This window comes from Bombina bombina, chromosome 5, assembly GCF_027579735.1.
Source record: "Bombina bombina isolate aBomBom1 chromosome 5, aBomBom1.pri, whole genome shotgun sequence".
In the NCBI taxonomy this organism is placed as follows: Eukaryota; Metazoa; Chordata; class Amphibia; order Anura; family Bombinatoridae; genus Bombina; species Bombina bombina.
Window position 1 is genome coordinate 567,109,710 of NC_069503.1, and position 15,708 is coordinate 567,125,417.

General features: G+C 34.8%; 1 protein-coding gene across 1 annotated transcript in view; it reads left to right on the forward strand.

The window, feature by feature from the left end:
* Positions 1–15,708, forward strand: part of SEMA5A (semaphorin 5A) — a 1,142,184-nt gene that overhangs the window by 952,939 nt on the left and 173,537 nt on the right. Inside the window, exons 17-18 of the mRNA XM_053715801.1 lie at positions 2,775–2,956; positions 6,071–6,214. Coding sequence (XP_053571776.1) covers positions 2,775–2,956; positions 6,071–6,214 — 326 coding nt within the window. The remainder of the gene's footprint in view (positions 1–2,774; positions 2,957–6,070; positions 6,215–15,708) is intronic.

Sequence of the window (15,708 nt, forward strand, 5' to 3'; positions counted from 1 at the left end):
CAATTAAAGTGGTGCATAACATTAAAGGCATTAATTAAATACAGGAATCTTTATAAGTTCAGATCAAATGTCCTCATAAGCACAGAGCTCCAAATTCAAGCAGTGAAAAAAAAAAAGGTAAAATTAACCCTTCACTAAATACCAGGTAGGATATGTTGTCAGACTTTAGTGGTTGTTTTTAGCAGGGATTCAAAGATCGTCCAGCAGTAAAACCAATCCGTATCAAACAAGCATATACTGATGTATAGTATACACTATAGGACATTCCACACTTTCCTCCAGCATTCTGATCGCTTTCACAACAGAAATCTTATCTGCATACCAAGTGGGTACGTTGCCATCTTTGAAGCTATGTGGGTTTCAAAATGTATGAAAGCATTGCTCTAGTAACAAGTTAAATCTAGAAAATTGTTTTGCTAGTAGATCACATATTGTGTCTTCAAACACTTGTGCTTTTGAGGCCATTTCTATTCAGTAGTTACATTTGAGTCAAACTACTCATTTACCAAGTTGACGGGGTGGGAGGGGGTTGATGTGTGGAAGCTTAAAACCTGCAACTGTCAGTCTCTTCTGGCAGCTGCATGATTTAACTTAAGAACATAGGCAGGTTATGCATGCTTAAAATACGATTCTGGACTCAACATTCTACTAGTAGAACTATTAATGAATGGTCTGGTTGTAAATGCACGCATTAGAAATAAAGGCTTAATAAAACCCGTAAAATCTACAATTGAATCGGGAGCTTCTCCAAGATGCTTCCTGCTGTTTCAGCCCTTGGCTCCGCCCCCAATTTCTGTTATTATTTTGATTATGATTTTTAAAGGGAAATAAATACAGTTAAAATAATGTATGTAGCATACTTGCTTTTTCAAAAATATTTCTGTTAAAAGTTATCAATAATAAAGTGAAAATTTCCATATTCGTATTCCATTCAGCTTATGAAGTGGGAGGCTGCAAGACTGTACATTCTTCAAGGGCTAGGGATGTCACACATGATGTCACTGGTGCTACTTTGCAGACTCCAAGGGATAGTGAGGTCACATATGATGTCACAGGTGCTTCTTTCTAGAAAATATGCATGCACATGCACACATCCTGGTGCTAAATAATCAGCTGGTTATGTGTGTGATAAAGTTGAACAATTCAAGAGATAACTTTTAACAGAACTGCTGTACATTTCACAAATATTTTTAGGTTCTGTCAATGGTTTTACTGTTAAAGTTATGTTTAGTATATTGAATTTAATGCACTTAAACCTCAATCTTAGTACATTTTCTTACGTTACCTCAATATTATGCAACCATTTTTTCCCCAGCAAATCCGTATAGTTTTAGTTTATAACTTCACGAATACCCAAATATTTACAATCAAAGTAAAGAAATGAAGAAGACCGCCTCAGTTAAACTTGAATGATGTTTAGTTTTGCAAGTAATTTAAATTTTGATCATTTGCATCCTAGTAGGACATAGTCACCTTCTTTCAAATGAGGGGTTGACTGTCCCTATAGGCGGTTCGGGATATTTTTGAGAAGGTCCTCCACTCCTCAAGCAATGAAGAGACTTATCTGCTTTGGTTACTTTACTTGTCATGTCATCTCACATCACCTTATCACATCATGACAATCAAACTTCTTGGCTCAAAGTAATTGAAAACTAGAAAAAATAAATTTAACATAATTTCTATTCTAGATTAAATAAACATTCTAGTGCTAACATAAATTACTCTTTTTTTAATAGAATACAAAATCTCTATTTTTCTGTGTGTCTGTCTTTATGATTAACACAAAGTGGGCAACGTTACACACCAAGATTCTGCTCTTAATGAGATACCTATCATTCAATCTCAGATCTTGCAGGATTGTCACAGGTTGAGTGCTCTGCCCATGTTTACTCCCACATGCTTCCCTAGGCAGATCAAATGCCCATGTTTAGAGGGACTGCACTGACTGTCCATGTGGTACCCAAATTCCACCCAACCTCACCCACAGAACACCTGTGATCTTGCCCCCCCTTTTATTGCTCCACCAACCACACACCAGTGGACCACTACTCACAAGTCCACCTCACCTGCCTGTCTTAGAAAGCCTCCCGGGAATGCTGGGAGGTATGAGATTAAATTATAGCCGTGTTTTGAGCATGTGTATGTTTGTGTGTATGTGTCTTATTTGTTGCATTTATTTTTACATTAGCATTTCCCTGAATTTGTACATGTTAATAATTATGTAATATGTACTCCATGAAAATGGTAAATTAGGTAGTAGATGATCAATTATCTATGTTTATTAAAATTATTTAGGCAGTGTTAATAAGTTTAAAATGCTCAGCCATCATGTATTATGATTTTATTTAGATTGTATTTAGATCACATTTTGGAGGATACTAGATAATATAATATGTAAATCTGGCATTTTTTTGGAAGCTATATTAAAGCAATATGTTATTTTTTTTAAATTTTAATTAACTAGCTAGTTTTGTTCACTCACAATAAAAAATTAGTACATGCATCTGGGCCTTTTGTATATAGATACATGTATTTATTTTTTTATTTATTTTTTTATTTCATTTAAAACACAATTCTTGAAATAGATATATTCTTGGCCAAGTAAAAAGATTAATTATTTCTGAATGGTTATAAATAGAAAAAGTGCTTTTAGAGTCATAATATATTTTCCTGGATTTCATGTTGTTAAACCAGAGAATTTAATTTAAGTGTTCTATGAATTCAGTATATCTGTCACCAATGTTAAATTGCATATTGATTCTTGTCTGTTTCAGTCCAGGAACAACACAGTTGATGGAAGCTATGGCTCTTGGTCTGAATGGAATCCATGCAGCCACAATGATGGGAATTCATTAGGTATCTGTCTGTGCCGAAGTCGTTCTTGTAATAACCCCAGTCCTCAATGTGGTGGATTACAGTGTGTGGGTCCTACAATAGAAATTGCCAACTGTTCAAGGTAAAATCCATATATTATAAAATATGACTAATGAAACATATTAAGCAAATTGAAAATTGTTCTAAAGCAGTACAGTAGTTGATAATGAATTAGAAGTCTTTTATTGTGCCATTATTTAAAGGGACATTAAATTCTAAATTAAATCCATCAAATGTTTAATTAAGCTTAGTAGAAAGGTTATATTGTACATTCATTGTTTATTTTGCCTGCTTTCCTTGCAATTTACCTTTGGAAATGTTGCCTTATGAACTGCAATCCAATGAGCATTCATTCTAAAATATGTTGCAAGTGGCTGAACCTGCTACATACTTCCAAGTGATTGCTTAGATCTGTGCAGGAGCTCATTGGTATCTGCCTTCACTGGCTATAGCAAATGACAAATGACAAAGGGAAAGTCTAGCCAAAATTAAACTTTCATGATTCAGATAGGGCATGACATTTTCCAATTGACTTTTATCATTAAATTTGCTTTGTTCCCTTTGTGTTATTTTTGAAAAGCTAAGCCTAGCTAGGCTCAAACTGATTTCTAAACTGTTGAAAACTGCACCTTAGCTGAGAGCATTTTGAAAGTTCTTTACAGTTAGACAGTACTAGTTCATGTGTTTCATATAGATACCATTTTGCTAACTCCCGTGGAGTTATTTAGGAGTCTGCACTGATTGACTAAACTGCATGTCTGTTAAAAGCACTGAGATAAGGGGGCAGTCTGCAGAGGCTTAGATACAAGGTAATCACAGAGGTAAAAAGTGTATTAATATAACAGTGTTGGTTATACAAAACTGGGGACTGGGTAACAAAGGGATTATTTATCTTTTTAAACAATACAAATTCTGGTGTATACTGTCCAGTAGAAAGGTTGTACATTCATTGTTTATTTTGCCTGCTTTCCTTGCAATTTACCTTTGGAAATGTTGCTTTATGAACTGCAATCCAATGAGCATTCAGTCTAAAATATGTGGCAAATGGCTGAACCTGCTACATACATCCAAGTGATTGCTTAGATCTGTGCAGGAGCTCATTGGTATCTGCCTTCACTGGCCATAGCAAATGACACCAGGTAAACACACTTCAAGGAGCGGATCTGTGTTCTTGCATTGCAAAACCCTTCAAATGTTAAAGTTTTAAAACTTTATGCAAATCTTTTCTATGATCAGCTGAAATGCTGGTGTATACTTTGATTATATAAAAAGTATTGTAATGTTTCCTTTACCTTTAAACTGCACTATGAATTTCGATTTCATCACTCCTCAAGCACATTGTTAGTGCTGCAGTATCTGTCAACACTCTACAAATAACTAATAATAATAATAATAATTGTTAGCAGTTCTCCTTTGCTGTGGCAGGTTTCATGTATTGGACCATTTAAAACAACCATATATGCTAATGGAAGATTGCCCACTGGTAATAAGCTAGAAAATAAGTGAGCCTCAATACATTTCAAACACAGCTTAAAGGGACACTGAACCCAAATTTTTTCTTTTGTAATTCAGAAAGAGCATCCAATTTTAAGCAACTTTCTAATTTACTCCTATTATCAATTTTTCTTCGTTCTCTTTGTATTATTATTTAAAAAAAGAAGGCATCTAAGTACTCTGGACAGCACTTTTTTATTGGTGGATGAATTTATCCATCAATCAGCAAGGACAAGCCAGGTTGTTCACCAAAAATGGGCCGGCATCTAAACTTACATTCTTGCATTTCAAATAAAGATACCAAGAGAATGAAGAAAATTTGATAATAGGAGTAAATTAGAAAGTTGCTTAAAATGTCATGCTCAATCTGAATCACGAAAGAAAATTTTTGGGTTTAGTGTCCCTTTAATGACAATTCTTCTCAGCAGTCCAATGAGCCTCTGTGTATCTAGTTCATTATATACATCCAACAACAGCTGAACATGAGATAGTGAAATTGATGATGTGTAAGTTTATCATTGGTTTATTAAAGGGACAGTCTATACCACTGTTTTTTAAACCTGCCCTCATGCTTCCCCAACCGGCCAGGGTTAAGGATTATCTTGGTTGCGAGCAGGTCAAATAACCATTTTTACTAATCAGCTGATTATTTCACCTGTGCTCCAGTTCAGATATCCTCAAAATGTGGCCTGTTAGGGAGGCCTGAGGACAAGTTTGAAAACCAGTGGTCTACACCAAAATTATTATTGCTTAAAAATATATATAATCCCTTTATTACTTATTCCCCAATTTTGTATAACTAACATTGTTATAATAATACACTTTTAACCTCTGTGATTACCTTGTGTCTAAGCCTCTGCTGACTGCCCCCTTATCTCAGTTTTTTCTATAGATTTCCATTTTAGCCAATCAGTGCTGACTGATAAATAACTCCATGGGGGTGAGCACAATGTTACCTAAATAACACACATGAACTAGCTCTGGCTAACTGAAAAACTGTCAAAATGCACTGAGATAAGAGGTGGCCTTCAATGGCTTAGAAATTAGCATGTGAGCATACCTAGGTTTAGCTTTCAACTAAGAATACCAATGGAACAAAGAAAATGTAATGATAAAAGTACATTGGAAAGTTGTTTAAAATTGCATGCCCTATATGAATCATGAAAGTTTAATTTTGACTAGACTGTCCCTTTAAGATTTTTTATCCATGACCTTGCTTAAAAAGAGCACAAACACATAATTCCTGTTATTACCCCATTTCAGACAATTATATTATCTGTGAATTGAATAACTGAAATTAGAATTCATGTTTAAAGTATCTGCAATAATTTTGAAGTAAAAAAATAAAAAAAATTAGAAATGAACATAGATTTAGTGGTATGATCTATGTGAAGGGAAAATTAAAAATGAAGTTAACTTTAAACTTTTATTGTTTTAGCAAAAATAATTATGTATAAAATATATTAATGAATTTAATCATCATAGTTGTTAAATAATTAAATATTTTCAATTTAGCAAAACAATTATTTGTCCCTTGAAAGTACTAAGAATGTAATCATATACTGGGTCTTACCCAATTACTTTGTAATGAAATATTTTGTATCTTCAGAATTTATGTTTGGGATTTTTTCAAATAGTATTTAATAGTATTTTTTTTATTTTAAACAATACTTCTGGTTTATTTTATGTTACTTTTATATAGAAATGGAGGATGGACTCCTTGGACATCCTGGTCACCATGCAGCACAAGTTGCGGAATAGGATTCCAAGTCCGTCAACGTTTCTGTAGCAATCCTACACCTCGTCATGGAGGGCGAGTATGTGTTGGACAAAACCGCGAAGAAAGGTGGGTTGTGTACTAAATATATCCTTGTGTTTAAACATTGTATTCATATCATTTCAGTTACAGAATTCTTTATTCTTGCTTGCCAATTCTATATGTGGTTCAAAATGGCTTCTTTTTTTGGGGGGGGGGATGTTGTTGGACATGTGATGTAATAGTAGAAGTTATAAATTTAAAATGCCTCTTTTTTTCAAGGACCTTATCATGTTTGTCAGAGGATTAAACATCAAATTTTAGGTCGGGAGATATCACTCAATGATATTTATAGGTATCACAATGCTGGTTGAATAAATCAGAAAACGACTGAAACAAATAAATCAGAAAATATGTTTTTGTCTTAAATGGACATTCCAGACAAAATTGGAATCCACATGGATATATTTCAGTTTTGAATAGAATGAGTTTTTGTAATATAAATGTATTAGCAAAAATGCTTCTAATAAAAGCTATAGCTGTTTCAACAATGTATTTAAGTATTCACCGTGCACCAGCATTTTACACACAGCACTTGTTCAGAGAGCCTTTGGTGCTTGTACCATCTGGAAAAAAAAGTCAGCTAAAGGGCTTTAACATAGAGATACATAAATATACATGTTTAAAGATGTATATGTATGTGTGTATATATATATATATATATATATATATATTCAGTATCTCACAAAAGTGAGTACACCTCTCACATTTTTGTAAATATTTTATTATACCTTTTCATGTGACAACACTGAAGAAATGACACTTTGCTACAATGTAAAGTAGTGAGTGTACAGCCTGTATAACAGTGTAAATTTGCTGTCCCCTCAAAATAACTCAACACACAGCCATTAATGTCTAAACTGTTGGCAACAAAAGTGAGTACTTCCCTAAGTGGAAATGTCCAAATTGGACCCAAAGTGTCAATATTTTGTGTGGCCACCATTATTTTCCAGCACTGCCTTAACCCTCTTGGGCATGGAGTTCACCAGAGCTTCACAGGTTGCCACTGGACTCCTCTTCCACTCCTCCATGATGACATGCCCCCCTTCTATTTGAGGATGCCCCACAGATGCTTAATAGGGTTTAGGTCTGGAGACATGCTTGGCCAGTCCATCACCTTTACCCTCAGATTCTTTAGCAAGGCAGTGGTCATCTTGGAGGTGTGTTTGGGGTCGTTATCATGTTGGAATACTCCCCTACGGCCCAATCTCCGAAGCGAGGGGATCATGCTCTGCTTCAGTTTGTCACAGTACATGTTGGCATTCATGGTTCCCTCAATTAACTGTAGCTCCCTAGTGCCAGCAGCACTCATGCAGCCCCACACCATGACACTCCCACCACCATGCTTGACTGTAGGCAAGACAAACTTGTCTTTGTACTCCTCAAATGGTTGTCGCCACACATGCTTGACACCATCTGAACCAAATAAGTTTATCTTGGTCTCATCGGACCACAGGACATGGTTCCAGTAATCCATGTCCTTAGTCTGCTTGTCTTCAGCAAACTGTTTGCGGGCTTTCTTGTGCATCATCTTTAGAAGAGGCTTCCTCCTGGGACTAATTTGATGCAGTGTGCAGCATATGGTATGAGCACTGACAGGCTGACCCCCTACCCATTCAAATTCTGCAGCAATGCTGGCAGCACTCATATGTCTATTTCCCAAAGACAACCTCTGGATATGACGCTGAGCATGGGCACTCAGTTTCTTTGGTCGACCATGGCGAGGCCTTTTATGAGTGGAACCTGTCCTGTGAAACCGCTGTATGATCTTGCCCACTGTGCTGCAGCTCAGTTTCAGGGTTGTGGCTATCTTCTTATAGCCTAGGCCATCTTTATGTAGAGCAACAATTCTTTTTTTCAGATCCTCAGAGAATTCTTTGCCATGAGGTGCCATGTTGAACTTCCAGTGACCTGTATAAGAGAGTGTGAAAGGGATACCACAAAATTTAACACACCTGCTCCCCATTCACACCTGTATATATACTGTATACACATATAAACACAAAAAAACATATGTGTAGATATATAGACATACAAGTGTATTGGAGCCCTTTACAGTCAAGTAGCTGAAAACATGTAAAAACATATTTATGCAGTATTCATTTTATAAGTGTTATACTGTATATTTAATATTAATATTTCACATTCAAATGTTCTACACACAGCAGAATATGTTCTCTGTATTTGTAAATATATATTCCTATACAGGGAGTGCAGAATTATTAGGCAAGTTGTATTTTTGAGGATTAATTTTATTATTGAACAACAACCATGTTCTCAATGAACCCAAAAAACTCATTAATATCAAAGCTGAATAGTTTTGGAAGTAGTTTTTAGTTTGTTTTTAGTTATAGCTATTTTAGGGGGATATCTGTGTGTGCAGGTGACTATTACTGTGCATAATTATTAGGCAACTTAACAAAAAACAAATATATACCCATTTCAATTATTTATTTTTACCAGTGAAACCAATATAACATCTCAACATTCACAAATATACATTTCTGACATTCAAAAACAAAACAAAAACAAATCAGTGACCAATATAGCCACCTTTCTTTGCAAGGACACTCAAAAGCCTGCCATCCATGGATTCTGTCAGTGTTTTGATCTGTTCACCATCAACATTGCGTGCAGCAGCAACCACAGCCTCCCAGACACTGTTCAGAGAGGTGTACTGTTTTCCCTCCTTGTAAATCTCACATTTGATGATGGACCACAGGTTCTCAATGGGGTTCAGATCAGGTGAACAAGGAGGCCATGTCATTAGATTTTCTTCTTTTAAACCCTTTCTTGCCAGCCACGCTGTGGAGTACTTGGACGCGTGTGATGGAGCATTGTCCTGCATGAAAATCATGTTTTTCTTGAAGGATGCAGACTTCGTCCTGTACCACTGCTTGAAGAAGGTGTCTTCCAGAAACTGGCAGTAGGACTGGGAGTTGAGCTTGACTCCATCCTCAACCCGAAAAGGCCCCACAAGCTCATCTTTGATGATACCAGCCCAAACCAGTACTCCACCTCCACCTTGCTGGCGTCTGAGTCGGACTGGAGCTCTCTGCCCTTTACCAATCCAGCCACGGGCCCATCCATCTGGCCCATCAAGACTCACTCTCATTTCATCAGTCCATAAAACCTTAGAAAAATCAGTCTTGAGATATTTCTTGGCCCAGTCTTGACGTTTCAGCTTGTGTGTCTTGTTCAGTGGTGGTCGTCTTTCAGCCTTTCTTACCTTGGCCATGTCTCTGAGTATTGCACACCTTGTGCTTTTGGGCACTCCAGTGATGTTGCAGCTCTGAAATATGGCCAAACTGGTGGCAAGTGGCATCTTGGCAGCTGCACGCTTGACTTTTCTCAGTTCATGGGCAGTTATTTTGCACCTTGGTTTTTCCACACGCTTCTTGCGACCCTGTTGACTATTTTGAATGAAACGCTTGATTGTTCGATGATCACGCTTCAGAAGCTTTGCAATTTTAAGAGTGCTGCATCCCTCTGCAAGATATCTCACTATTTTTGACTTTTCTGAGCCTGTCAAGTCCTTCTTTTGACCCATTTTGCCAAAGGAAAGGAAGTTGCCTAATAATTATGCACACCTGATATAGGGTGTTGATGTCATTAGACCACACCCCTTCTCATTACAGAGATGTACATCACCTAATATGCTTAATTGGTAGTAGGCTTTCGAGCCTATACAGCTTGGAGTAAGACAACATGCATAAAGAGGATGATGTGGTCAAAATACTCATTTGCCTAATAATTCTGCACTCCCTGTATATATATATATCTGTATATATCTATACCTATAAATAATCATCTATGTGTATTTATAGATATATATTTTATCAAAACACCATTATATATATATATATATATATATATATATATATATATATATATATATATATATATATATATATATATATACATACATACAGAGAGAAGTGCACTCACAGGAATGAACAACTGGCTCAATAACATTGTTAGCCTGTTCTATGGCGATTTACCACCTGGGTGCAGCTTTTTACCCCAGTAATGCTTTTCACAGAGTAGAACTTTCCTGTAGTATATCAGTCTGAACCCGCCTATTATGGTCAGTCCAACGCCGAAATAAGCACACTGAGCAAGGAGTCCACGTCTGGTTGCCCCTTTTTCCCATAGGGAGACTAAATACATACAGAGAGAAGTGCACTCACAGGAACGAACAACTGGCTCAATAACATTGTTAACCTGTTCTATGGCGATTTACCACCTGGGTGCACCCTGAGTGGCACCCTAAAATGAACAGGCACGGAAGTCGTTCTAGTTTTTATTCTGTCTCAGCTGAGTGCATCTCTCTCTCTTTGTATATTTATGCAAATTGCTCGTGGGTCTCCCTAAGAGTAAAAGGGGAAACCAAACGTGGACTCCTTGCACACATGCCCTTAGAGAGATGTGACTGATATGGCAGGGCAGGATCAGACTGATATGCTACAGGATATTTTTTCTCTGTGAAGGGGCATAGTGTGCTAAAAGAGTATGCACCCTGAGGTGCACCCTAAAATGAACAGGCACGGAAGTTTTTCTAGCTTTTGTTCTGTCTCAGCTGAGTGCATCTCTCTCTCTTTATATTTATATATATATATATATATATATATATATATATATATATATATATATATATATATATAAAAATATTCTGCTATGTGAAGAACATTGGAATGTGAAATATTCATATTTTCATGTCAGTTAACGCACTTGAAAATATGCGACCATGGTAGCGCATGAGTAGGGTGTTCGGTTTTTTTCCCACTGTTTTTGCTCCATGGACTTCTATGGAGTTTTAGGTTAGCGCATGTGCTATATTCTAAATTGGCTTTTACGCACGTCGGGTTAGTGAAAACCGTGTACTTTCAACTTGTAATACGAGCACAATCCAACATGCGCAAAATGCTTACTTCTAGCGCAGTTAACGCTCGAGCTGGAGTGTTAAATATTGCTCCACTTGTAATCTTGCCTTAGAGTTTTAGATGTTAGAAAGTTAAATAATATAACAATATTGGTTATGCAAAGCTGGGGAATGGGTGTTATTTATCTTTTAAACAATACAAAAATTGGAGTAGTTTATTCCTTTAAGAAGCTAAATTGATAATATAAGTAAATTGGAAAGTTGTTTAAAATGTCATGCTCTATCCAATCCATGTACATTTAATTTTGACTTTATTGTCCCTCTAATATAATACATTAATACATAACTTTTATAGAATGTAGTCAAGTTTGATAGGGGACAGTGTAATGTAGCATTGGTGTGTCAATTGATATAAATAGAAAATAATCAGAATTTATATAAGCTATTGTACCCTTATTTTAACTATATTTAAGTATAAAAAAAGGATTTTATTTTTTCATTGTGCTCAGGCTTCCTGTAATAAGCTGATGTCTATGAGTTTAAGTCAGCAGAACTATATAAGGCACTGTTCATTTTTTATTCCTTAAGGTCTAGAAAATTGATTTTACCGAAAGAGTTTATTTCTTTCACAATCTAAATTGATGGAATCTGAAAACCTGCAAGTTAGTTTTATGTCTTTTCTCTGAGATTCTTTATTTTTTGTCTTTTTAGCAAACTAAACAGATTTTGTAATGTTTTCTCTCCTAAAAAATAAATAAATTAAGAGACAAATTGTGTTTTTCATGGTGGTGGAAAGTCAGATTTTTGTACGATTCTATACTGAAATAAAGCAAAGATAAAAAGTAAACTGTTATAATTCTAAATTAGAATATATTAACCAATACAATTCTAAGTTAGAATATATTTCATGTTTGTTTATTTCATGATTTGGTTTATATATATATATATATTGTTATATATAGAAAAAAGAAACCTGTTTTCACTCTTCCACTGCAACTTTGTGCTTGTCTGTCATTAAGGACATTGTATGTGGGTTTAGTTCTGGACTCGATTTGTACATTTTGAGATATATATATAAATATAGGGTTGCACCGATACCGATACTAGTATCGGTACCGATACCAAGTATTTGCATGAGTACTTGTACTCATGCAAATGCACCGATACTTAAACCGATACCTCCACTTCCTACCCATATGCTACCTTGTGGCGTTTTTTCAAACTGCATGTTCCCATTTCATTTTAAACTGGAGTGGAGACTAAACTAAAAATTGTTTACTACTGTTCTGCCAATACAGATTGCTGTTATTTGTATTATTGTAGTAGAGATCACTGTACCTTGTTTAGACAAACCCCTGAAGTACTGGGCAGTTAATAAACAGATTTCCAGCTCTGGCTAAAATGGCCCAAAAATATCTTTCTGCCCCATGCAGTAGTGTGGAAAGTGAAAGACTGTTCAACTTAGAGTCGAACCTCCATACAAATGTCAGATGTTATATAACAGCCCTACAACCCAATTGCATCACCCCTTTAAATTTAATATTTTATTGTAATATTTTTTATTTATAAACATGTTCAGTGAACTTTTGACAAATAAAACGGTTTTATTATTTCATAACGTCTTTTGAATTACAGTCCTTTTTAATTATAAAGAAAGAATCTTAAATAATTAGTCTGTATTGTGCTTGGTAAACTGTCACATGACATTAAAAAAAGTATCGGTAATTGGTATCGGCGAGTATTTGAAAACAAGTATCGGTACTTGTACTCGGTCATAAAAAAATGGTATCGGTGCAACCCTATATATATATATATATATATATATATATATATATGGGGGGGGGGAGATTAATTATGAAAAAGCAAAACTTGCATAATATGTATGTTAAAAAATAATTAGATTTTGAATTTAGGTTTTTATATCCATTATACTAATCCTCCTTAACAACAAGAACAATCAATTATTAAATAATACTTTACATTATTTGAAATATTAACTAATATGATTTATTGTATATCATTAATATATATTCAGAAAAGTTTTACTAAAGCAATGTGATATATTATTATTACAGTGTGCCTGCTACTCACTTTTTAAGATTCTCCCTCCTAAGAATGACACTTTCTTCCTTTTCAAGGTTTTTTCCCATAACCAGAAACAAAAGAGGCTAAAGTTCAGCTTCATAACTTTTTGATTTTTTTCTGTCCTGCTGTTTTCCCATATGACCTTATCAATGCTACATTCAGAATACAGGGCAGTGGTATAAAGTAACAGACAGCTGTTTTTATCCAGCTTGGATTTGCTGATAGTCTATTTATTATATGCTACAACAAGTAATCTTTATGGGTCATGAGAAAAGTTATCATTTATAAACTGCATATTATATTACCTGAAGTTTGGTTTAAATAATTTGGCCCATTAATATATATTTGAATTGTTAAAACTTGTCTAATATTTCCTGAACTTGCCAACTGGGGCACATGCAATACTTTCATTCCAACAAATAATATTTCAACGTCTATAAATTGTACAATCATTGCTGCATAACAAAAAGAACTGGATTGACATACTTTTTTTTTAGTGACAGGAAATGAATAATTCCGTCCTTATAAATCTAAAGAGTACACAATTCAGTATGCTTTTTGATTAGCATAGTTCCCAGTTATTCAGAAAAAAATTGATCCAAAAGAGATCCTGTAATATAAAACGATCCTTCATTGTAATTCCATAAAAAAAAACAACAGAAACCTTTAGCAGGGCTTAACAAGTCTAACCAGTTTTGGTCCTTAGACCGTACTCATAGACCAAAAAAAAAAATGATTCTATACTATCAAGAAATGTAAGATGTATTATAAAAGAGAGCTAGGCCAACAGTTTAAAAACAAAAACAAAAAAACTTTCATGATTCAGATAGGGCACGCAATTTTAAACAACTTTACACTTTACTTTTATCATCAAAATTGCTTTGTGTTCTATTGGTATTCTTTGTTGAAAGCTAAACCTAGTTAGGCTCAAATGCTAATTTTTAAGCCCCTGAAGGCCACCATGTCAGTGCATTTTGACAGTTTTTTTTACAGGTATGTAGCGCCAGTCCATGTGTGTTATATAAATAACATTGTGCTCATTCAGCACTACCCTGGTTCTGAACCAAAAATGGACGGGCTCCTAAGCTTACATTCTGGCTTTTTCAAATAAAGATACCAAGAAGAGAACAAAGACATATTAATAATAGGAGTAAATAAGAAAGTTAAAATAGCATGCTCTATCTGAATCATGAAAGAAAATATTTAGGTTTCATATCCCTTTAAAGCATGCATTTAAAGTGACTTTAAACACTTTGGCATTGTAATATAAAATGATAAATCAAATATGTATAAAAAAGTCTGCAATATACTTTCATTATTTATTTTTTCCCCTTTCCTTGTTATTCCATTCTGAAATTGTGGGCATTTCAGTTCCTGTTAGAAATGGAAGTGCATAACACTGTTATATTCCACACATCCATTGGCTGCACATTCTAGTGACCTATTTATAACTGTCCCTAATTGGCCACAGCAGAGAAGGTAACCTACGTTACAACATGGCAGCGCCCATTGTTTTATAGACACTAAAACTTTACACTTGTTTTGTCACTATTTAAACAACTAATAAAACTTTAAAAATACATCTACATATTATTCTCAGACTAATCTTTTCTTTTAAATACTTCATTCTATCTAGCATTTATTTAGTGTTTAATGTCCCTTTAAAATCATATTGATAATGCATACCAAGGTTTTCATTAAAAATATACTTAAATTTAAATCATGCAAGAAAATTCTCATTTGAAGTATACAGAAAAAAACATATTTGTTTAAAAAATGTTAAATTCACTCTCCCTGAGAGCTTCATTACTTTCTCTGGGAGGAAACCTGCCATTCTAAATTGAACCCCTTTGAGAAGTGAGTGAGGGTCTGCCCCACTTTGGTTGACATTATATTTCACTCATTGTTGGTGAGTTTTTTAGTGCTGGGACTTTGATATTTCAGAGAAAAATTGTGTTAAAACTTTCTGACTGATTGGTATATGAGGTAGACATGTGCAACGCTAAAGAAATTGTTTTGTTTTGTTTTCATTAGTTAAATAAATAATTTTGTTTCTGTAAATTAGTTTAGTTAAGTTTTAAAAAAAATAGTTTCGTCAAATTAGTTAATGTAAGTTAAATTGTTTTTTTGGATCTGTTTGTTTTTTTAATTTATTCTTTATTCGTATACATTATTCTATTCTGAAGTTTAGAATAGAATAATGAATAACTAATATGCCGGCGATTGCCAAAACAAAATTATTTAAAACTGCCGCTGCCACTAAATAAAGTTATTTACCCCTAAACTGCCGTACCCCCACATAGTCAACACTAACAAAACCTATTAACCCCTAAACCCCAATCCACCACATCGCCAACACTACCTTAACCCCTAAATCACAGTTCCCCGACATCGCCAACACTAACTAAATCACTAAATAAAGCTATTAACCTCAAAACCGCAGTTCCTGACATCGCCGACACTAACTAAACCTATTAACCCCTAAACCGCTGTTCCCAAACATCGCTGACACTAACTAAACCTATTAACTCCTAAACCGCAGTTCTCCGACATCGCC